The sequence below is a fragment of the Stylophora pistillata genome, chromosome 6, assembly GCF_964205215.1.
Source record: "Stylophora pistillata chromosome 6, jaStyPist1.2, whole genome shotgun sequence".
NCBI classification, from domain to species: domain Eukaryota; kingdom Metazoa; phylum Cnidaria; class Anthozoa; order Scleractinia; family Pocilloporidae; genus Stylophora; species Stylophora pistillata.
Genome location: NC_142524.1, coordinates 16,052,327 through 16,074,584, shown reverse-complemented (window position 1 = coordinate 16,074,584; position 22,258 = coordinate 16,052,327). Strand labels below are relative to the sequence as shown.

At 40.6% G+C, this 22,258-nt stretch overlaps 2 protein-coding genes and 1 long non-coding RNA gene across 3 annotated transcripts in view; 2 read left to right on the top strand and 1 right to left on the bottom strand.

Moving 5' to 3' along the window:
• The window catches only part of LOC111328727 (dual E2 ubiquitin-conjugating enzyme/E3 ubiquitin-protein ligase BIRC6), a 45,221-nt gene extending 37,976 nt beyond the window's left edge, over positions 1 to 7,245 (top strand). The window contains exons 36-43 of the mRNA XM_088762782.1: positions 26 to 197; positions 685 to 889; positions 1,556 to 1,998; positions 2,845 to 3,074; positions 3,674 to 3,835; positions 4,536 to 4,613; positions 4,737 to 4,925; positions 5,554 to 7,245. Coding sequence (XP_088618908.1) covers positions 26 to 197; positions 685 to 889; positions 1,556 to 1,998; positions 2,845 to 3,074; positions 3,674 to 3,835; positions 4,536 to 4,613; positions 4,737 to 4,925; positions 5,554 to 5,784 — 1,710 coding nt within the window. The 3' untranslated portion in view covers positions 5,785 to 7,245. The remainder of the gene's footprint in view (positions 1 to 25; positions 198 to 684; positions 890 to 1,555; positions 1,999 to 2,844; positions 3,075 to 3,673; positions 3,836 to 4,535; positions 4,614 to 4,736; positions 4,926 to 5,553) is intronic.
• Positions 3,209 to 4,629, bottom strand: LOC148728501 (uncharacterized). Its single transcript, XR_016002333.1, has 2 exons — positions 4,494 to 4,629; positions 3,209 to 4,189 (listed from the first exon to the last, which is right to left on the bottom strand). It is a non-coding gene; the product is annotated as an uncharacterized LOC148728501 (long non-coding RNA).
• A 7,106-nt stretch (positions 7,246 to 14,351) lies between the features above and the next one.
• On the top strand, positions 14,352 to 15,733 carry LOC148728500 (octopamine receptor beta-2R-like). Its single transcript, XM_088762783.1, has one exon. The coding sequence runs from the start codon at positions 14,660 to 14,662 to the stop codon at positions 15,506 to 15,508; it is 849 nt and encodes a 282-aa protein (XP_088618909.1). The 5' UTR covers positions 14,352 to 14,659; the 3' UTR covers positions 15,509 to 15,733.
• Positions 15,734 to 22,258: the final 6,525 nt, after the last annotated feature.

Genomic DNA, 22,258 nt, shown 5'->3' with positions numbered 1-22,258 from the left:
TCTCTGAAAAATTTTGTTGTCTTAGGTACTTGCAAGTTATATCAGGCCCTTTGGGAAACACAACGACTCACACTCAGCGCCATTTTCAGAGTGTTTAAGTGCAGACGGTTCGTATCCATTCGTTGTCGTTCTGCTGGAGCTGTTTGAAGAGTCGTGTCTAATTCCCGCTCTTTCATCGTACCTAAGGAATGACTCTGGTAAGTGTGCACACGAAAGACTGGATTCCTCCAGTTTTGAAACATAGCAATTTTACCCGTTACTGCCCTACTGAAAGACAAAAGGAAGAAAGAAAGAGAGAAAGAGAGAAAGAAAACCAAATGGACATAAATGAAAATTAGGGAAGGAGTGAAAACGTGAATGACTTGAAACAGAAAACTTTACTCACTCATTCAGGAGCACAATCCCCAAAATATCAATTGCAAGGCCTTGCTTATTGTTTCAGTTTTGGGAAGCATTCGACTTGTAGTATTTCATTTCAGAGTTTGACGATTATCTGACCTTTTCATTGTTTCTACCAGTTTCTGACCCAAACCTGAAACACGGACATTAAATTTTCCCTGTCTGCTTTACAATTTAATTCTTAACTTTGGCGGTTTTGTGGCAAAGTTTTGAGAGGTCCACAACCTTTTTTCCTGCTATTGAACCTGCTTATTTGTTTATTTGTTTGTTTGTTTTTTTAAACAGTTCTTGATATGGCACGCCATGTTCCTCTGTACCAGGCTGTTTTAGAAGTGCTCCGTTCGCTTGCGTTGTGCCCAGTCCTCTTACCTTTGTTACTCCCTCATGCCAATGGTATTTCTGTTGAGAGAGCCTCTAACGAGGCACCGTCTATAGTTAGCCTGCTGGACAAGATGAAGCAATGCGTGGACACTTACTCGAGAACTTTGCGGTAAGATAAGTAGGAACTCCTCAAATTGACTGTTAGTAGTAAAGACTTGGGTTAAAAAAATTATTTATCAGTAATTATATTTCTAAGTAGGCGCGAAAAAACGACCCCCATTGTTCACTCTTAGACCGGAGGCTGTCGGGCGATACTTCATTTAAGGAACGATGTTAAGTTTTTGTCTCAGCGAAATATGAAACTACTCTAGGTAGGAAAGTTTTGGCTTTGCTCTATATTTTTGTCTTAAAAAAGTTTTGTCTGGATAAATCAGACAGGGGCACCAGCGAAACATTACCGGTATCTCAACAACAACATCAAAGGACAAAAATTTCCAAAAGATTTGATTTTTCCAAAAAGAGGGAGAAAGGAAAAAATGTTCGTGAATTAAGCTTCTGTTTTCAAGTTTTTTCACACAGATACTTTAAACGTTGTGTGAGTTTGTCTAATCCATGGATTTCTTAAGGCATGTAATTTTTGCCAAGACAAATCTAAAGCTACTTACACTAATTTTCTCAGCGGACCCAAGTGGGTCGGTTAAGGAAAAATATTGTGCCAGCTCACTCGGCATTAGGCTCTTTCGCAGCCGTTGTTTGGTCACGTGTTTGTCATCAAGATGCGAAGGAGACGTATTCAATGTAGTCAAACCAAAGCTAAGACAGACTATTTCTTCAGGTCGACGCAAGGAAAAAGAGAAGATTCATCTGCAACAAACACCTCTGGCGCAGAACCAAATGCCTCAAAAGGACCGAGTACCACAGTCGAACAAAGTACTAAAGGGGAATCCAGCAGCTTTGCAGCACCAAGCAGTGTAGGAAGCCTATTGTTCTCATCCGGACCAAGTACTTCTGCGGGACCTAGTACCGCAGCACTACCAAGTTCATCCAAACAAGGTGGAAGCGACGAAAAGAAGGACCAGGAGGCTGAAGGACTCGCCTTGTTGATACCTGACATCCAGGAAACTGCAAAGTTGATGCAGAGGGTAGTGCACGAATTTCACCAGCAACAAGCTTCTTCTAACAAGGAAGGGGATGGAGGCGGAAAGGGGCCGGAGGAACAGGCGGAGTCCCTTTCTCCTGAGGAGAGGTACTTGGCCAAAATGAGGTCGCTTCAGTTTGGTGAGTGTGGCTGATAGGTATTCGTAAGTAAGGTCGTGAAAGCATATGATACAATTGGACGGTGGCAAGCAGAGTTTACCTTGCTTTGAACTGAAGTTATGGTTCTCTCGCACCAAATATGTGGTGGAGAGTCAATTTTATAGCTATTGGCGTCAGATACTCGGATCTTTGCTACAACGTGTAATTCAAAATGGGGTTTGTACAGAAGATAGTGGGTACCATGTCTCATCGCCACCATCCCACGGTAGTGTAAGTTGTGGTACATGATAATTTCCCTTAAGCTTGAAACTAAACATAAGTACAGCTCACTATAGATTGCCAGTGATACTGAGAGGGAGAATTCGCTGAACAATCAAGAACCCTGTAGTTGATGATCATTTCCTTGATTCTCGGATGATCTTAAAGTTTGATTGAGAGGTGATAATGTTGGCAGAAAATACAGGATAATCAATCTTGGCGTTTGAAGGGTTAAAGAAGCTATCGTCTCGCCTCAGAGTACTGTTTCTCCGTTTCCTGAAATTTGTTAATATTTCAAAAAAAATTGAGGAAAAACTTATTGTCAACGTGTAACGAAGAATTATGAAGTTATGTAAGCGAAACAAACGATGACTCTTGCTCACATTTTCCCGACATTTTTTTTCCGTCATCAGGTCTAATGTCGCACTCATGGCCTCGACAAGAAACTTGTCAAGATTTCCTTGTTGAATAATTCTTATTGTTACGAAATGTATCAAGAACTTTGTCTCGAAAAAAGTTAGACTTTCGGTTGTGAACTCCTTGTCAGTGATTTTCGGAATTTCCCGACACGACTGGTTTAATAAGTCAAACCTTTGTTAATCTTGACAGGAACCCACCGGATCGTGATTGAGAAAGATGACGGAAAACTAGAGTTCGATCCTGGCGGTTACCACTTTGCATCTTCAGTGCGGTCAACGGCTAATGCGGGTGGCAGCGGAAGCATGGTGCGGGCTCGGCGGCTCGCACAGGAAGTGTCGTCTCTGGCTACGTCACTTCCGCTGTCCAGCAGCTCGAGTGTGTTCGTCCGGTGCGATAAAGAGCGACTGGATGTTATGAAGGTAATAATGAATCTTTATTTAAACAGACATTCACGCGTGTTGATGACGAATGGCAAAAGAGGGTCCTTCCGGTTTCGGAGTAAGTTTACTTAGTATTTTCCAGTAACAATGGTAGATCCACGAAGAGGTTCCGGTTTTTCTTTCTTTCTTTCTTTTTTTTTTTTTTTTTTTTTTTTTTGCTACTCGTTATACTCCAGATTTCTTGCAAGGACGGGATCTTATGTTACTACCCAATAAGAAGTACGTAAAGTACGTAAATTTACTCGTTGTTGAATATCTCGTAGCTTATTATGCTCCTTTGTTTTCCGAATCAAGTTTGAGACTCCCACCCCCTTCCCAGCCCCATAGAAAATTCCTGGATACGTGCTTGACTAATAAACGAACTTTAGCGATCACAGATTATCCATCCCCACTGTTCTTATCACTAGAGATGAGTGGCGAGAATTTGTGTTCAATCACCGTAGAACACTCTTCTAGCTGATACGAAAGAGTTTTGTCCAATTTCATGACTGGTTGGCAAGATGGTGTATTGGTATGGTAGCGACAAATTCCATCTTAACCACCTTGAATATTAAAAACACTGTTCTCGTGTTTGCTAGGTTCTCATTACCGGTCCAGCAGACACTCCGTATGCCAATGGCTGTTTCGAGTTCGATGTATACTTTCCGCAGAACTACCCGGAATCGCCGATGCACGTGAATTTTGAAACTACTGGGCACCACAGTATACGCTTCAATCCGAATCTTTACAATGATGGAAAGGTAATTAAGAGTGTGATGTACATTGTGATGTACATTGTGATGTACATTGTGATGTACAGTGTGATGTACAGTGTGATGTACAGCATGACATTCAACTTGACGAGTTATATTTATCACCTTCTCACCTTCCTCATCGTCGCTAATCCATTTTCATCTCCATTGGCTATCAGTTTTGTAGTATTTGGGAGAGAAGCCGCAGTCTAATAGTTGCCTGCGGGCCTTGGTCGGGTATTGGTGTTGAGTCTTTGTGCTGTGTTTTTTCAGCAAGATACTGAACTCTCAAAACGCCATTCTCCCGTCAGGAGTAGAAATGAGTGTCGGCAAACTGTCAGTCAAATCTGACGAAATGCAGGGCTAGGGAAGGGGGGCAAACTGTAAGTGACACCAGACGAAAATACAGTGGGAGGGGAGGGGAGGCGAGGGGAGGCGGAGGAAAGGGGCGGGGAGGGTAAGGGATTAATCTGCAGTGGACTGGCATCACACCTATTAGTAGTGGCAATTCTCTTAGTTCATTAATACTACTGAAACTGGGATATCCTTCGCGTGCTAAAAGAAATAGTCTCTTATTCAGAAATTTTACATGGCGAGTGAGTGAGTTGTCTGAAATATGGCAGTGACGTCCAGGACTGATGGAGAGTAGTTTACGTGTAGTATTCACCTTTCCCCTGCTGTTGATTTTATGTCCTTTTTCTTTCATCAGGTATGCCTGAGTATATTGAACACGTGGCATGGTAGACCAGAGGAGAAGTGGAATCCACAGAATTCAAGCTTTCTTCAGGTACTAACACCTTTGGACAGAATCTTAAGTAATTTCCAACTAAAGTATCTACCTCGTGGCCGTGACACAGGCCACAACTCTTGTAACCGAGTAGCGGGTTGAATAAATTCCCTCATGTTTTAGGTCCTGGTGTCAATTCAGTCGCTCATACTGGTCAACGAGCCCTACTTCAACGAGCCTGGTTACGAGAGATCCAGAGGAACACCCGCTGGACAGCAGAACTCGCGGGAGTATGATGCGAATATCTGTCAGGCCACTGTACGGTGGGCCATGTTGGAGCAATTGAAGAAACCGTCACCTTGCTTTAAACAGGTGAGATTGGGATGACAATTTTACCATTTTGATATCTCTTCGACTCAGATTCGCTCGCATATTGGTGTAGTCGGGATCATTTCGTACAGGCGCTTCGAAAACTATCGAGTGTTCATCATCTGGTCAAGTATAATCTTAAGGTCATCTCTGGCGTCGGTTTCACAACTACAACGTTTTTTCACTCTCCCTGTGTTGCAGATTGGTAAATCAGTACGAAGCGTAACCTAAAGTATTAGAAGAGACAATTAAGGTTTTGCACATCATTCCCCAAAGTTAGATGGCCGTGGGAAAAACAAACAACACCCAACATTTTTAGTTTGCGCCATTTTTTGCTCGTTAACTTTCGGATTTACTAAAATATGAAGGGGGCTCTAACGGCTTAAATTTGTCATTAACAATCCGTGTTATTATTAACTGTACCTAACCATATTCCATACTTTTTACTTTTCCCGTTTTGATTTCTTTAGTTCTAACCCAACTAATATACTGCGGTTTGTTTCTCGATGAAACTTCTTTTCCTGGTCGTGACAAGCAGCGAAAAATACTTTGACGTAGGATCTTAATTAACGTTAGGGAATGGCGTGGTTTTAGAGTTACTTGCTGTCTGCTAACACTCTGCCATCCACAGGTTATTGAAGCGCACTTTTATCTCAAGAAGGATGAAATTCTAAAGCAGTGTGAGCTATGGACAAAAGAAACGGAGAGCCTGCTATCAGGCCGACCGGTTGGCAGGGCTATATCACATCACGTGCAGTCACTGAAGCAGAATACTGCGCTGTTGAAACAAGAACTCGACAAACTTCAACCTCCTGCGGATCATAAACAAGAGAATGGTGATAGCGACGAGGATAGTGACTGAGCTGCAAAACAGCCATTTATGTCAAGCACTGGTGAATCATGGCTGGACCAAAGAAGGATTCAATTTCATTTGTTTCCCGCTTGCAACAAATTGTTTACGAGGTGCTTCCCAGCACCAACTTTCCTCGGGTCCTCTCGGGCCGTCATGCTCCTTCGCCGAACAATAAACATTCTCATGCGAAAAATTTTCAGCACGAGAGAGCTTAAGCATTTTTTAATGGTGCTGTGTTTTATTGCAAGATAAGTTTAACAATTACAGCTAAACGTGACAAGATTTTCCTTCATCAACGGGCTGCAAAACGAATTTGAAGCGATATTGCTAGGATTCAGACACAGACGCCGAGAATCGCTTAACTGGAGAATCGTCCCTAGAAAGGGGTTTTCTGGAGGAATCTGTCCTTTGTGAAGACAGCTTGACTTGCCCTCAGCTAGATGAAGTGAACTGCGTATTCTAAACAATACGAGCGTCATGCGCTTTTTTTACATCCTATTTATCTGGTTTGATAACAGACTATAATCGACTTTATTGAATTAAGAGGCCAACAAAGTACTTTTGATTATTGCACTGTAAATACTAAATGAAAAGTCAGAATACCTTAAATGAGGAAGATATGAAATGGGGTTACGATGGACCAATTGTGTAATTGAAAATAGGAAATGGACTTGAATGGATCAAGTCAAAATTTATTTAAGAAGTGACGGTAAGTCGAAATGAGCAGTGCTTTACTATATTCGCTACTAACTTGTCCGAGTCGTTTTTCTTTGAATTTTGAATTAATTTGCACTTCTACCGAGAGATCGGCTACGAAATTAAAGTTGATCATTATTATTACCTTTAGAGTTTGGTGGAACTTTGTACAGAGAAGTGAATTTGGTGTTTCACCTCGAACGTTTTCTTGTTAGTTCTGACAAAAAAAATGTCCGTAAACTTGTTTACGTAAGGCTTGTTTCATGTAGTAGTCACTTACAAGTTTTTTGCAACCCCTACCGGGAAGGTTATCATTGATATTGAACCACTCAGTTCCTGTGAGATCTTAAGATCTTGGTTAAACTGTGAAACTTCGTTACAATACACCGCAAGATGTTTCCCTGTTGCGGAAATGCGGAATTTTTTTAGCACATGTAATAATGGGTTATAGTCGCTGGCAACAAATTCTGTGTTTGAAAGCGTGAAGTTGTCAGTTTATTAATAGCAGTTTTTTTGTTACTGAATTTGGGCGTAATCAGAATCACAGACAAAAAGTTACTAGGGCAGGAATGTCTTTTAAAACCACTTTTCTGTTGAATTGCAGTTTCACACAAATGAAGTTTACTGTTCTGAGAAAGATTATTTTCGAATTAGTAGTTACCTTTGCGAATGACATCAGAGTCAAGATATTTTTTAGCTCTAACAATGAATTCTAGAAGCTAAGTAATCATAAACTGCATCAATTGCTGCACGTTAATAAATTTTGAATTCCTGTGCTGAGGCAGATTTTTTTTCTCTGCAAAAGTAATTCCTAAAATGAATATTGAATTATGTTTTCCCGATAATTACTAAGCGTAAAATTCATGAATCGAGAAACCATTTTTGAGAACAAATCACTCAACCCAGTCAAATTGAAACTTGCCAAACTATTTTGGACTTTGGATAAAAGGGGTAAGTTTCGAAAATAAAATTCCGGTGCCACGTCGGTGAGGTATAACAAGAGAATTTGGTTATCTCAACTGAATTGATACTTAATTGGTCACCGTAAAGGGATTTTAACCTGACGCCTCGAGCGTTAGCCCTTCAGCTTGGTCCACGCGGAATGACCACGAGCCAAACATTCTCCAGTCTGGCCCTCTCTCTTAATCAATAAGTTCATATTAACACCCAGGACTAAAGATGGAAAAGTGCGAGCACAACTCGGGCCACTCTGTTGAGTTCTTGAGTTACAATCCTTTTTACCATCACCTAACAGCGCCTCTCTCCAATGTCAGGAAACCTATAGAAACACTGAAAGGACTGGCATCCAAATCCAGAAAAGTGACAATAGCCTCAGTCCTCATTACAGTTTCCACAGAGGTATTATAAAAAACGATAAAAAACCAATTTTAGACCATAACTGATGTACACACACTCGCTTAAAAGTACTACAACATTGATTTCTGGAGAAACATGGACTAAATTTTTCTTGAAAGATAATTCTAAGGCCAATTTGAGTGATTCCGTTCAATACAGGTGGAAGACAAAACAAACAGGCCGTTGAGACTCAATCACGGGTCACCACGACCGCTCAATAGAGTTGAAAATTACCGTAATTAAGGGGACATTTTTCTGGACTTTGAAAACCGACCGCATAATACAGGGTGACCGCTTAACCCTTGCATACTAAGTGAACACATATGTCCAGATAATACCGTTACTACTTTTGATACTTGTTTCTTGTCGAACTTAAGACGCAAAATTATGTAAGTGTGTAAATTGCACCGGCTCGTTGATGTGACACCTATTGCAACCTAAAACGACCACAATGATTCCTGATTTTCATTGCAGTGAACCGTTCGTATGGCACCAAATCCCAAAGTCCCGCATTTTGCTCCAAGAGCAACACCAAAAACACGTCGATCTTTTAAGATAAAAACTTGCTAAAAAAATCAAAAGTTTGCGTTCAAATCACACCTCAGGGCCAGATCTTGGAGTTAGGCAAGAAAATTCCTTCTCACTTTATCTGCCAGCCCTTGTTTCTCCCTTTGATGAAAGCCAGTGTCGCAAACTCAACCGTTGCCTTGTTCATGCCCGAAAAGAGTTCTGGGTAATTCCGCCATAACTCGAAAAGGCAACTGCTATCATCTCCATTTCAAAGAATTATTAGAATCGTGCCGGGCCATCCAGTCCTACCAGCAAAACATCGCATCGATTGAAATTTTTACCGATCAAAACTTGGCCACATAGCCTTGGTAGGTCCTGCAAGCCATCCACAGATGGGCCCGAGAGACAAATCACTTGTGAACTCGTCAAGCTGGCAGTAAAGCATCTTTGGCGGTCCACTCTACCTGAAACCATCTCTCACCTCTGTTTTCCTTCAGAGGCTTACCTCTACCCACAGCTTAATGATGCCGTCGTGAGGGCTTCTGTAGAGGGAAAATGGCTCGAAAAACACTTATCAACGGCCAGAAAAGCGAGAAACCGAATCGATTTTAAGATGGCTCCTACCGGTTTTCATCTTTTTGATGGTTTGTAAATTTGAAAGAATACAACAGAAAGACTGACCAAGGCCAGTTCAACACTTTTACGGGGTTCAATTACACAATCATTGGTTATCCAAAAATAAGTGTCATTTCGTCACTAGCAGTTTCCATGGCAACGCTTTCATAGGCCTATTCAGACGCATTTTTTAGCTTGTGGCTTAAATAATTCGAAAACTAACACGGTGACCCCCTGATTTTTTTCAGTGATTGCTTTTGGCACTTGAAAAGGAAAATGCCCAAAGATTTTTAAAAAATTCTACGGAGCGAATTTCAGAAAGTCTACAAAAAGGGCAATTTTCACACATCACAAATTTCCTTCCGTAGAATTTTCTAGTTTTTTTCTGATGATTCCTTTCGACGTTATTATCATATTGGAACAATAAAAAGAAGGGTTCACTGGACTTGTTTTCATGCAATAGCTTTCGTGTGTTTAGCAATTTCCACGCGCGTTCTCGCGCATTTAAAAATCTGGATTCTATAAGAGCGACATTTGGTCATGATCTGTTTTAGCTACCGCTGACAATTGCGTGTGCTCGCGCGAGCACCTACGATCTGATGTTTACAGACGTTTACTGCTAAGAAAATCATTAAACAGCCGTAAAAAACAGCCTCCCGAGCTCATCTTAAAAATCCTACACATGACTTCTGGCTATATCATATTATTTTCCTTGAAGTTTCAAAGTCTTCTTCCACTTCGGGTAGATTATCCTTCACTTGAGTTCTTCTTTTTTCGCCGTCGCAAGATTTCATATCGGTTGAATATTTCTTTTAAATGTGAAGTGAAGCAACCTTTACTTCTCCGAAAATCGTCTTCGTTATCTTAGTTTTATCTCCTGCATTCACAGTGGCCGTTCAACACATCAAATACAAGCTCTAAGGTAAACTTCTCACAAAAGAATAAAAAAATTCCACGCGCTGCCATCTTTGTTTTGAATTTTCATCTTTTGATCTCGCGCTTCTTTCGCACGTTTCTCTCGCGCGCGTCACGCAAGAGTGACCTGTTCCCCGCGCGAGGAAACTGGTACGAGCCACCTTAACGCATCCAAACACGAACTGTTGATCTAGGTCATGTGACCCCAAGGTCTGAGCCTATGGTGTCTCAAAACCGCAAATATTATAAGGACCAACGAAGTGAGGTTAAGTTTGTATCGCCAAATCACAACTGAATAAATATGGTCTATTTCGTATTCAAAGGGTTAAAGCCTTTTTCTCGTTCAATCTGATAAACATATGGGAAAGAGATTCTGGTGTAAACGGGTGTCTGTAAAACGCGGACCGGATAGATGCGGATGGCGGATGCGGATAGAAAAATGCGGATGAAAAATTTTGGATGGAAAAATGCGGATGGAAAAAACATCGTTTGGAAAAAATAAAACAACAACAACAACATTAAACATGTCACGACAGTCGAACCCCGCTATGTCGAACTCGGTTAAATTCAAGTCCCCCTATTTCGAACAAAAATCGATTTCCCTCGGATTTACTCTTGCTCCACTTCTAAAACACCAAATTAGCGCGAACTTGCCGAAAACGCTTCAAAATGGCCTGAGACGCTGGTAATCAACAAAGAATACAACAAGGCAATAAGGTAAGTCAATTTTATTTCAAAAAATGACATTTTTTTTCTCTTTTAAGGTAAACCGATAACATCCCATACAAACCTTTATAAATAACCATTGCGTAACACTGCATGAGTCACGTCCGCGCTTCTAGTTGTGAGCTTGGGCTGCCTGTGTCACAATACAAATCAATCAACGCTCTCGTTCATGAAACGCTGCCACTCTTTCATGTTGACGCCTGCCATGATGGAAGTCGTGGTGGAAAGTTCTGGTTCAGAGAGCGGGCCACGTTCATGGAAGACCTTCTTGGGAGCTCGCTCCTTATTACTGCACCTCCCAAATTACTGAAGATTTTGCCTCGTGGTGCAAACTTGTTTCAAAGGAATGCCGCTTCAGTGAGCGCACCGGAGAGTGCGGAGTGGTCCACTTTTCGACGCAGGGAACCCCAACTGAGAAGACAGTCGCCTCAGTAACTTTCATCAAGAACTTCCTCCATCGCCTCCGAACGCGATTAAGTAAAGAATGTCCTCATCTGCTCGAAGTTGTTGATGTAAGAACATTCCTTACACTCGTTAACGAGTATTTCAATAGTGAAATGCGACAGGTGACAGACACACCTACTGTGCTGGATTGTGCGATGAATTTCGTTGAGGCAGCAGATGAGACCTTAAAGAGAATTGCTTGGCCGGGTTATATTTGCTTCACTCGGGAGAAACAACACTATGAGCTACCATCGCAGTTTTCAATCAAGTACCAAGACTTACTTCCGGTGCCACGAGAGCCAACTACGTTTCTGAATAAAGAGGACATCAAACGCCTTAACGATTGGAGAAATGAATTTGGACGAGGGGTCAGGCAACAGTCCGTGCGAAATTCTTTCACGAAAGACAAAGCTGGCACTCTCCCCCTCTATATGTACACTTCAGTGGATGCACACGACAGCTCCGAGGAAAAAGCTCTTACATCAACACAGAAGCTTTTTAATGCTTGGTTCTGAAAAGGAGGCAGATACACCAGTGCATCCATCAGGTACTAACTATAGAAGCGATGTAGAGCCCGTACCCTTGCCTGGGTATGATTCACAAGACGTATCAGTCATCACATACTGGAATTTACGCGATCAAATGCAAATCCAACTTTTTCTCTATCTTCATTTCACTTGTGATAGACGTAAATGATTTCTTTGGTACTACATAATTATGTCATAATAGATGAAAGCTGTTTTCTCTTCGAAACATCTAGCAAAGAAGCAAAATGCAAGAAAAATGACGTTATTTGTGAAATTGGTGAAGATTCGATACGATTATTCAACGGTCGTTTAGAGCTAACTGAAGAAAGATTTTGCCAGATCCTATCAGACTGCCGAGGGGAATGTGATTTAGAAACAAATGAAACTGAAGAAAATCAAGAATGTTATCTTGACTTGGAGGAAGAAGAGGCTCTAACCTGTCCCCCCCCCCCCCCCCACACACACACTCATTAAACACCTTTGTACTTAAGCTTAAATAAAATCTCAAGTATTTACTTTACTTTGCATCTCATTCAAGTCGGAAAGTTGAAACGATTCAAGAAAGTTTCAAGCCCCTTAACCTAACTATCCTTAACCATCCTTACTTACGCGTTTTTTCGAGCTTTGAGAAAAGGGAGACATGTCACTCAATCTTTATTGTGTTGCGTGGGAAAAAAGCCTCAAGTTAACTTGGAGTTAAAAAGATCAAAGCCTCCCGACATATGTAAATGATGTGGACGGGTATTCTGAAGTTGCTCCTCAGTCGTTTATGAAGCTTTGTTTTACCTGAAGTGATTAAAATTTACTTGTCTTGCGAAATATTTCTTATGTTAATTTGGCTGTAGTGTAAAGACTACAATCGCAAGTATATTTGATTGGAATTCATGCATAATTCGCGCAATTATAATTTTCAATTCCCCAAGGTAAAACTTGGCATGAAAAGGCGGAGTTCATTGACATCTGCCAATACTTGCGTCCCCCCTTTTTAAGGAAGAGTACCACGTTTCCCGTTGGGGGTAAACGAAGAAGGGATGAGTTTGCGGAATGAAAACTAAGTGATCTAGTCGGATGCTCTAACCACTGAGCTACAGGAGACTCTGGTGAGCAAGGGTCAATTAGTGGGTATTGACGGGAACCGCATCACGCGGCTACACAGCGTGATGCTGTTAGTGAGCTTCTATGCGCTAGCTGATGTTTGGCTGTGTAGCCGCGTGATGCGGTTCCCGTCAATACCCACTAATTGACTCTTGCTCACCATAGAGTCTCCTGTAGCTCAGTGGTTAGAGCATCCGATTAGATCACGGAGGGTCGTGGGTTCAAATCCCATCTGGAAACTCGATTTTTAAAAATTGTTTATTTCATCTTTACATGAAAACTAAGTGAGAATGGAAAAGACAGTAACAGTATAAAATAATACAAAAACTAAGAAATAAAACATGATAGGTGGCGGAATAGAATAGAAAAAAAAAAAAAAAAACAAGTGGAAAGAGGTATCATAAAAATACACGTCATAAGATTAAATTTCATCGTCTCGGTTCATTCCATAGGGTCTATCTCTGTCTGAATGAATGAGTTCTAATGGGATGAGTTCTATTTCTTTAATGGAATGATCTGGAAGGAAAAAGTGGGAAAAATTTACAACCGTCAGGTCTACATTTTACAGACACTCTTTATCATCAAACCGGTCTCACTATTTCGAAGCCCTAAGGGAAATAGAAAAAAGTTCGAGATAGCGGGCTTTCGAAATAACATCGGAGAAGCGTAAATGGAAGGGTAAATCCTAGGGAAATCGATTTTTGTTCGAGATAGCGGGACTTGGGAATTGAATTTAACCGAGTTCGACATAGCGGGGGTTCGACTGTAATGACATGTTTGATGTTGTTGTTGTTGTTTTTTTCGAACCGATTTTTTTTTTTATCCGCATTTTTCCATCCGCAATGTTTCATCCACAATTTTTCATCCGCATTTTTCTATTCGCATCCACCATCCGCATCTACCCGGTCCGCGTTTTACAGACACCCGTTTACACCAGAATCTCTTTCCCATATGTTTATCAGATTGAACGAGAAAAAGGCTTTAACCCTTTGAATACGAAATAGACCATATTTATTCAGTTGTGATTTGGCGATACAAACTTAACCTCACTTCGTTGGTGTAAACAGCTTGAGTTCGTCGGCGGCACTTGAAAACGGAACAGCTGAATGGGTGGACCACCTCCGAATGTTTGTGGCAGGTTCCAAGAAAATTGATCGTCGGTCGATAAAATGTTAGTGGACACGCAGGCACCCGTTTTAACGAAATAATGTGAATTAAGTGTGTGAATTTGGTGTTGTAATAAAATTCTTCGGTTTGGCTCCCAGATTAGGATGTCAATTTGCCAGATGAACGCCCCGCAGATTTCATGTTCGAATTAAACGCGCCCAGATTGCTAGAACGAAAGACAAATTGATTTGCATATTGTATGTTTGTACAAGTCCACAGCGATTGTTTGAATAAGTAGTCTCCCCCTGTACGCGAACATTCCCTTGTTTGCAGTAAAAATTCAGACCTATAAATGGAGAATTAATCCTCGTTCAATTAAAACTATTAACTGATTATTACAGCTAACTCCTGGTGCGTATGATAAAGGTGTTAAATGAATTTTGAATTTCTGACATAAATTTATGTAATGACTATCTGCACATATTTTTATCGCGAAAGAATATTCATCTGTTCGGCCGAATAATGACTGATAATTTGACTGACTTTTGACGATGTTAAAATCCTGTACGTGTTGCCCGTCGATTAGGATGGGTTATTGTTTGATAGCTGTCCTGAGTTTTAATACCTTTGTTTTTGTTTTGCCTTCGCCGCCTCTGAGTTTCACCACCAGCGCAGAGCATTAAGTTGTATCCGCCTTCGTTGACTCTCGATTTCCCCGCTGTGTTTGAATTACTAGACAGGTCCTTCTCTAATTTGCAAATTCTCATTTGAATACGTCATTTTACGGAAATTTAAGGCCCACATAACCAGATGATTTACAAATGTTTTCCTAGAATATGGAAAAGGATCACTTACACAACTTCAGTGAATGATTTAAGTCAATCTTCTCTCGCATGATGAAAACTTGGTTTTTAATTCTTGGCTGGTCTCTTTCCACTCTGACCATAACTGGAAATGGATTTATGATCTTCCTTGTTTGCAGCAAACGGCGGCTTCGCACTAAAACCAACGCGTTTATTGTTTCACTCGCAGTGGCTGACTTCTGTGTTGGGATGAGCGCTTTTCCCTTACTGTATGTCTGTAAGAAGGTAACTGTTTGCAACCATCAACATGAACTTGATTCTATTGTGAGGAATTTCTTCGCATATGCATCTGTGACAAACCTTTGCAGTTTGGTCCTGGATCGCTACATTGCTGTCGTGAAACCTTTAAAATACTTGCCATTTATGTCGCGTCGTCGAGTCATTCAAATGGTTTTCTTGTCCTGGGCGATTCCAGCTGTAATTATAACAGTTTACACGTTAGAGATTTTCTTATTTAAAGTGTTATTCTTTTTTCGCTTTTTAATGTGTCTGATTACTATATTTTTCGAGATCCTTCCCAGTGCGATGTTAATATTTTTCTTTACATCGATGTTACGTGTTGTATTTAAACAAAATCGCGCCTCTCGTTCACTGAAAAGACAGTTGAGTTTTAACCATCGAGTGTCCTTTAAAACCCAAGAGAAGTCTTCCATCGTAATGATGGCTATTGTAATTGGAGTGTTTCTAGTTTGCTACGGGTTTTATCTGCGTTGCAGCATCCTTGTGATTTTCAGCGATCGGCATAAACTTTGTCCCAATGTAGAGTATAAAATTGCTGTTTTAGTATTAAACTCGGCGATCAACCCTTTGGCGTACTCGTTCTTCAAGAGAGACATAAACAAAGAGATTAGAAGAAGCGTTTTCTGCTGGTCTACATGAAAACAAATTTTTGCGTGATGCTTTTCAATATGAAATAGAGACTTGCGAGAAGGAACACCATTGTTTAGCGAGATGATCATACTCTGAAAGAAATTGTCAGTCAAGATTATCTGGTTTAATTAAATCATTTTGTTTTTTGCCAACGGGAAGTTCTCTGTGAGCTTATAAATGGTTGCTCATCATTAGTGAAAACAGTTAAGATATTAAAGATTTTGCTAAAGAAAAGTTTTTAAGTGGCCCCTGTGGTGATGATTGTGAATGTCGAATTAAAGATTTCGATTGCGTATCAATTAACTTAATTAGACCAAGATCACTTTACAACAAAAGATAGAAAATTGCTATGTCAGAGCACTTTAAAATCAGATTGTTTAAAGAGCTCATGGAGAAATCAATTATTTATCAGTATTCGAAAGGCTCTCAGGAATCAAGAATTTATCATTATTCGAAAGGCCCTCTGAGGAATCAATAATTTAGCAGGATTTTACTAAAGCATTTGGGTTGCTTAACAGAATATATTAAAGAGGGCTCAACATAAATCACATTTCTCACGACAACTGCCCTCAGTTACACCCCCGACACAACTTAGGTCTCCATTCTCTTTCTAAAAAGAGTAATGGTTGAAAATCATTCTGAAAACGTGACTACATTGGATTTCACTCAATTGGAACTATAATCGATAAAATGGTCCATGAATTCAAAGTAAACAAAAATATAAATTATGGCAATAGTCGACCAGGCAGAAACAAAGAGGCTGTATTTGTATGGTCTTGGTACCCGAGAAAACACACCCCTTTGAAACAACTTTACGGAGCGTATGGAGTTGTGGATTGTAAGAGCTGTTCCCTCACCATTCTCTTTCGTGGCAGCTAGACAGGTGACATATCAGACAAAATGCTGGTCTCCGCGGGCCTAAATCACACGGGCCCGGAAACAATTTGAGCCTTTTCGTCTCAGGCAAGCGAGCCGAAGTGTTTACGTAGTGTTTTTTCCTATTGGATGGATACCTTAGCTATTACATAATCTTTATTCTATAGATTAGCGCAACCTTGACCGCAGTCACGTGATTATCCGTATATCTATCATTGTATATTAAGTTCACGTATTCTAATAAAGCAGTCGTGTAGAGCACCTGGTCTGTGTACGCGTTACTCTATAGCAGTAGTACATCGATACCTAATACACAACAGTTTACACGAGAAAACGTTAACACACCGGATAGGGTACCCTATCTGCCTCACCTTCTCTAGTTATCTCGCCGCGCGAGACGACTTTGCCATTTTTATGTAAACGGTTGGTTTACACTTTTTCAAACAAATAAGGGAAAAGCAACCTCGGTTAGTGTAACTCAGCGGGGAAGGGGGAGGGGGAAAGTTTGTCTGGGGTACCAGAAACCACGGCTTTACATGTTAAGGTTATCTCAAGATTAAAGAGAATCCTCGACAGGATATAGAAATAACCAATCATGTGCCACAAATTTTGCTCCCTTGAACATGCCAGCTGGTGTCTACTCGCCTGAAAAACATGCGTCAATTTTCATAATTTTCAGGCAAGCGTTGACGTTCCCCACAAGAATGTTTTGATATTACATATCTCGTCTCTGACATCTTCTGCATTTATTTGGTTCCATAGTAAACTTAAGTAAGCTACGCGTGCAAGAGTTATTTTGAGGATGAATGGGTTGAGATGAGACACTTAGTAATTGATGTTTTCAATTTTGTAAAAGAAAAAGAGTAATGACTTTAAAAGTCTCCGACAAAAATACCGTTCGGTTGAAAACTCAATATTATCTCCAGGAGACCTTTCAAAGATCTTTCACTGCTCTTACTGGCAATGTACATTTATGGTCATTTTACCTCTTTCATTGCATCTTCTGTGGCTGACGACGTTGACGATGATGTTGACGACGCCATTGTCCCGCACGTGCTTTGCAACACTGGCTCTGAGCCCACGGAAAAAAAGTCGCAACAAAAAGTCGCGAAAAAAAAAAAAAAAAAAAAGACGCGAAACAAACGGCACAAAAAAAAAAAAGACGCAAAAAAAAAAAGTCACAAAAAAGTCACAAAAAAAAAGGGAGTGTAAAAGAAGTCGCAAAAAAAAAAAACTGAGGAGTGACAGATTTGGATCGCACTTTAGGGGTTCCGTAAGTTATAGCTCTGCGACGCAACACACTTCTAAAAAAGCGGCAGCAATGGAATCCCAATTTTCCTTGTCCCATGTGTCAAGATTGTAATTATACTTAATCAACCTGAGTAGGCTAATGATTTGAACAAGAACTTCGGTGTGCGTTTCTCCAGCTACTGCGTCAAAACTCAACTTCTAGTTCAAATCGTTCTTCGCCAGCCATGTTTTTTCAGTGGTTAGTTACTCTCGTTCCTCTTGGCCACGCCTGATCCAGGGAGATTGAATCAATACCAGGTATTGGATTGAATTAATATTTTAGGATTAGTATTGAATCAAAGTTTTAAGTATTAGATCGAATCACAAAGATCAAAGGATTCAAATTTCAATTACAATTGGAATTAACACCTTTTTACGTTTTAATTATACCACTATTTGAAGGTTTAAACATATATTTCAACGATTGAATTTTGCTACAAAGGACTTGCCATATTAAGGGTTGAAAAGCTGCTTGATCTGCCTCAACTGACGGAATATGACCATGATAATATGATAAGACCAGCCATCAACGGTTTGGTTGATGGCAGTTTTCGTAATGAAATATCGTGATCTACTGTATCAAATACCTTTTTGAGGTCTAAAAAGACCACGATATTAACAAGACCACGGTCTATATCCACTGCCCGACTATCTGTAGCTTTGATAAGTGCTGTGAGCGTGGAATGCAAAGACCGAAAACCAGATTGATGGCACGAGAGAAAGTTGTTTTTAGTTAAATAATGATAAAGCTGATTGTAGATTATCCGTTCAAAGACTTTGGTCACAACTGGAATTACTGATATTGGTCAATAATTCATCGGATCAGAGCGCTTCCCAGAATTTTTGAACAGTGAGGTGACTCTGGCAGATTTGCACTCATCGGGAAAGATGCCAGTCATTTGGGATTGATTAAATATATGAGTAGAGATTCCGCTAACACATCAGGACATCCCCTTAGAAGTTTCGCAGAAATATTATCCAATTCATTCGCCTTTGACTTGCAGAACCTCGATAGTAGTGCAAAGACATGTGCTGGTGTTGTTTTTTCAAAAAAAAAGTTTTTATCAGTTTCAGTAAGAAATTCTTCGAAGGATTTATCAACTTCTGTCACGTCTCTACTAAGGATTGGTCCAATTTCTGTGAAAAATGAGTTTAGCATTTCTGCTATATCTGTTTGATTTCTAGAATTTACCCATTATATTCCATCTCATTAATAACAGTTTTATTGGACTTTCGCGAGTTCAGTTCGTTGATTGTTTTCCATGTTTTCCTTTGATCCCCACAACAATTGTTGAATTAGTGTATCACGGAATGCATCAGACTTTTCCAATGTTTCCCTCATCATGTTGTCGATCTGTGACTTTACACTGAAGCCGTGATAGGCCAGGACATATCTCTACAAAATTCAATGTTAAATGTTTCATATTGGACAGTAACGTGATCCTGTTGTTGCGAGAATTTCTGCGTCACATTAGAAGTTTTGATGGGGGTGGGGTCAGGACCTCTCGGAGTAACCCCTCCTTCTTCCAATCCACCTCTCATTTCTGCCTTAAATAGGCTCTGATGTCCTATATAGGAATTATTTTATTTAATCATTTGAACCGGCCCCCGGCACTCGCGCAATCCCGTTCAAAACCATTGTGAAAGCTAATTTGGTATATCAACTAAGTTGAAATTGTAAATTGGCCACCGTAAAGAGTTAAAAAGCTGACGTTTCAAGCGTTAGCCCTTCGTCAGAGCGAATGGAGGAATAGCCCATTTCCGAATTACCCTTGGCCTCATTTTCAAAACGAGTCCTGGTGCTTATCCTTTTCATATGATAATAAGTTTTCATTCACATGAAAATTAAACTCATTTTCACAAGAATGGTTGAGCACCAGGCCTCGTTTTGAAAAAGAGGCCAAGGGTAAATCGGAAATGGCTAGTGGGTTGTGTGTGGGTTTGTATGCAGAAAGTGAAGCTACGCTATTGGTAGGGACATGGCGACGAGAAAAAAACGAATAAATTATTAGAATGAAAAGCGTTCGTTGATACCTGTGGGATTAAGAGTGCCGATTTCGAAGATAAACTTTTGTTCGAGAACTTTGCGGCTTTCCGAGTTACCTAAATGTGAGGAAAGACCGCAGATTGCCTTATGTTGCTTAGAATGATTGGGTAGATTAAACTGTCTAGCGACTAGTTTTGATGCGTCCTAGTCTTTCCTTTCTACGTCGCGAAGGTGTTTTCGGAATCGGTCACCTAGTCGTCTTCCTGTTTCGCCGATGTATAGCTTTTTGCAATAAGTGAAAGTTATGCAATAGATGACGCTGAGGTGCACGTAAAGTGATCAGTGAGCCGGGTGAAAGGAATTGACTGCGGTTATGAATTGAGTTAGTTCCTCTCTAGTAGAGGAGGTAGCGCCGATACAGTCGTCAATGTAGAGCGCCCGTAGAGTTCAGCTAAGCGAAGTAGTGTTTCAGATTTAGGTTCCTTAGCAGTGCGTTGATCAACAAAATGTTTGAGGGCCAGAAGACCTTCGCCATTACGAGTGACGGTATAAAGAGATGTAATGTACTACGGTCGCTACATTGACGACTGTATCGGCGCTACCTCCTCAACTAGAGAGGAACTAACTCAATTCGTAACCGCAGTCAATTCCTTTCACCCGGCTCTCAAATATACCTGGGAAATTTCCGACAATTCTTTATCCTTTTTAGACATCAAAGTTTAGAAGGCAACGGATTATGTACAAGTGTGTATAACAAACATACGGATTCACATAGTTCCTTTTGTATTCATCTTCGCATCCACCTTATGTGAAGAATTCCATTCCCTTTTCTCAGTTTCTAAGACTTGTCGTTTATGTAATGATGACTCTGATTTTTTTTTCGCAAATCAGAGTTTATGTGCCAGTTTTTCGAAAAACTTGGTTACCCTGTTTCTGTCGCTCAAGCGGGTCACCACCGCGTCCAACTTAGTGATCGACAGTCAGCACTACAAACGTCCACAGAAGGAAAATTCCGACCGCATTCCATTCACCCTCACATTTCATCCTCACAACCACTCAATTAAATCCATTACTCTTAAAAACTTGAAATTACTTCAAAACGATCCAGCACTATGGCACTATCTTTTCGCAATCTCCACTCATTTCATTCGAACGCAACAAAAACGTAGGCAATTTTTTGGTCAGAAGTTCATTACAAACTAATGACCAACCCGGCACTTTTAAATGTGTTCGCGCACGACGCAAAACTTGTCCTTTCATTCACAACGCTGAAAAAATGTCGGGACCCAAACGATCCATGAAGATCACTGATCACTTCACGTGCACCTCAGCGTCATCTATTGCATAACTTGCATTTATTGCAAAAAGCTATACATCGGCGAAACACGAAGACGACTAGGTGACCGATTCCGAGAACACCTTCGTGACGTAGAAAGGAACGACAAGGACGCATCAAACCATGCAGTAGCTAGACACTTTAATCTACCTAATCATTCTAAGCAACATGTGGCAATCTGCGGTCTTTCCTTACATTTAGGTAATTCGACAAAAGTTCATCTTCCAAATCGGCACTCCTAATACCACAGGTATCAACGAACACTTTTCATTTTAATAATTTATTCTTGTTTTTCTCGTCGTCATGCCCCCACCAATAGAGTAGTTTCACTTTCTGCATATAAACCCACACACAACCCACAACTCCTCCATTCGCTCTGACGAAGGGCTAAGGCTCGAAACGTCATCTTTTTAACTCTTTACGGTGGCCAATTTACGATTTCAGTTTATTTGATATACCAAATCACCTTGTTACCCCCACCGACGCAGCACCACAGTTTCTTTAGAAACTTACCCTCTTTATTCATTGTGAAAGCTGACGTGTGTAGGGCCGGAAGAGTTGACGTGAGCCGGTACGGAAAGAGCCGGTACGGAAAGAGCCGTCTGGCCCTAGTGCACTTTTACACCGACATTCTTCGCTGCTGTTGCAAAACACGAGTGAGAGTAGTGAACAAAACAACAAAAGTAAGTCACGATTTTCGTTGAATTGTGAGTTCTTTGTTCTGACTCGAAAAAATAAAGGAAAACTCTTTATTGTAGAATCTTTTTATGTACTCGTAGTCTAAATGTTGTAACTTGATAATTGATAACATTTTTAGTGAAGAAGCACGTGCTAGCATGAAAAGTAATCGAGGTTAACAAAATTGAGGTGACTTTACTTTGCATTACTTCGGGTAAATTTGCAATTTAGTGTCCGCGTTCATACACATATTTTGCTTTAAGGATATAAAAAAGGACGATGTCCAACTAGCATCGCGTTTACAAAACTAGATTTCAACGTCTACGCAGTCTCTCCTTCAATTTGTAGACAGTGCCAAGGTCGTCTTTAAAAAACGCTGGATCATTTGCCGCAGAATCTCAAGGTTTTACCTATTTTTTTAAGAGATAAGTATGACGAGTGAAGGAAGAGTGACTGGTGTTTCAATCGAAAGGATCAACGAGCTTTATTGGCACAGTCCGCAAAGAGACCAAAAGTTGAAGGCCGACAGTCCCCTTGACCTAAGTGCAATGAGAGAGTGCACCTGGTCTTCCATGGGAGATTAAATCAACGG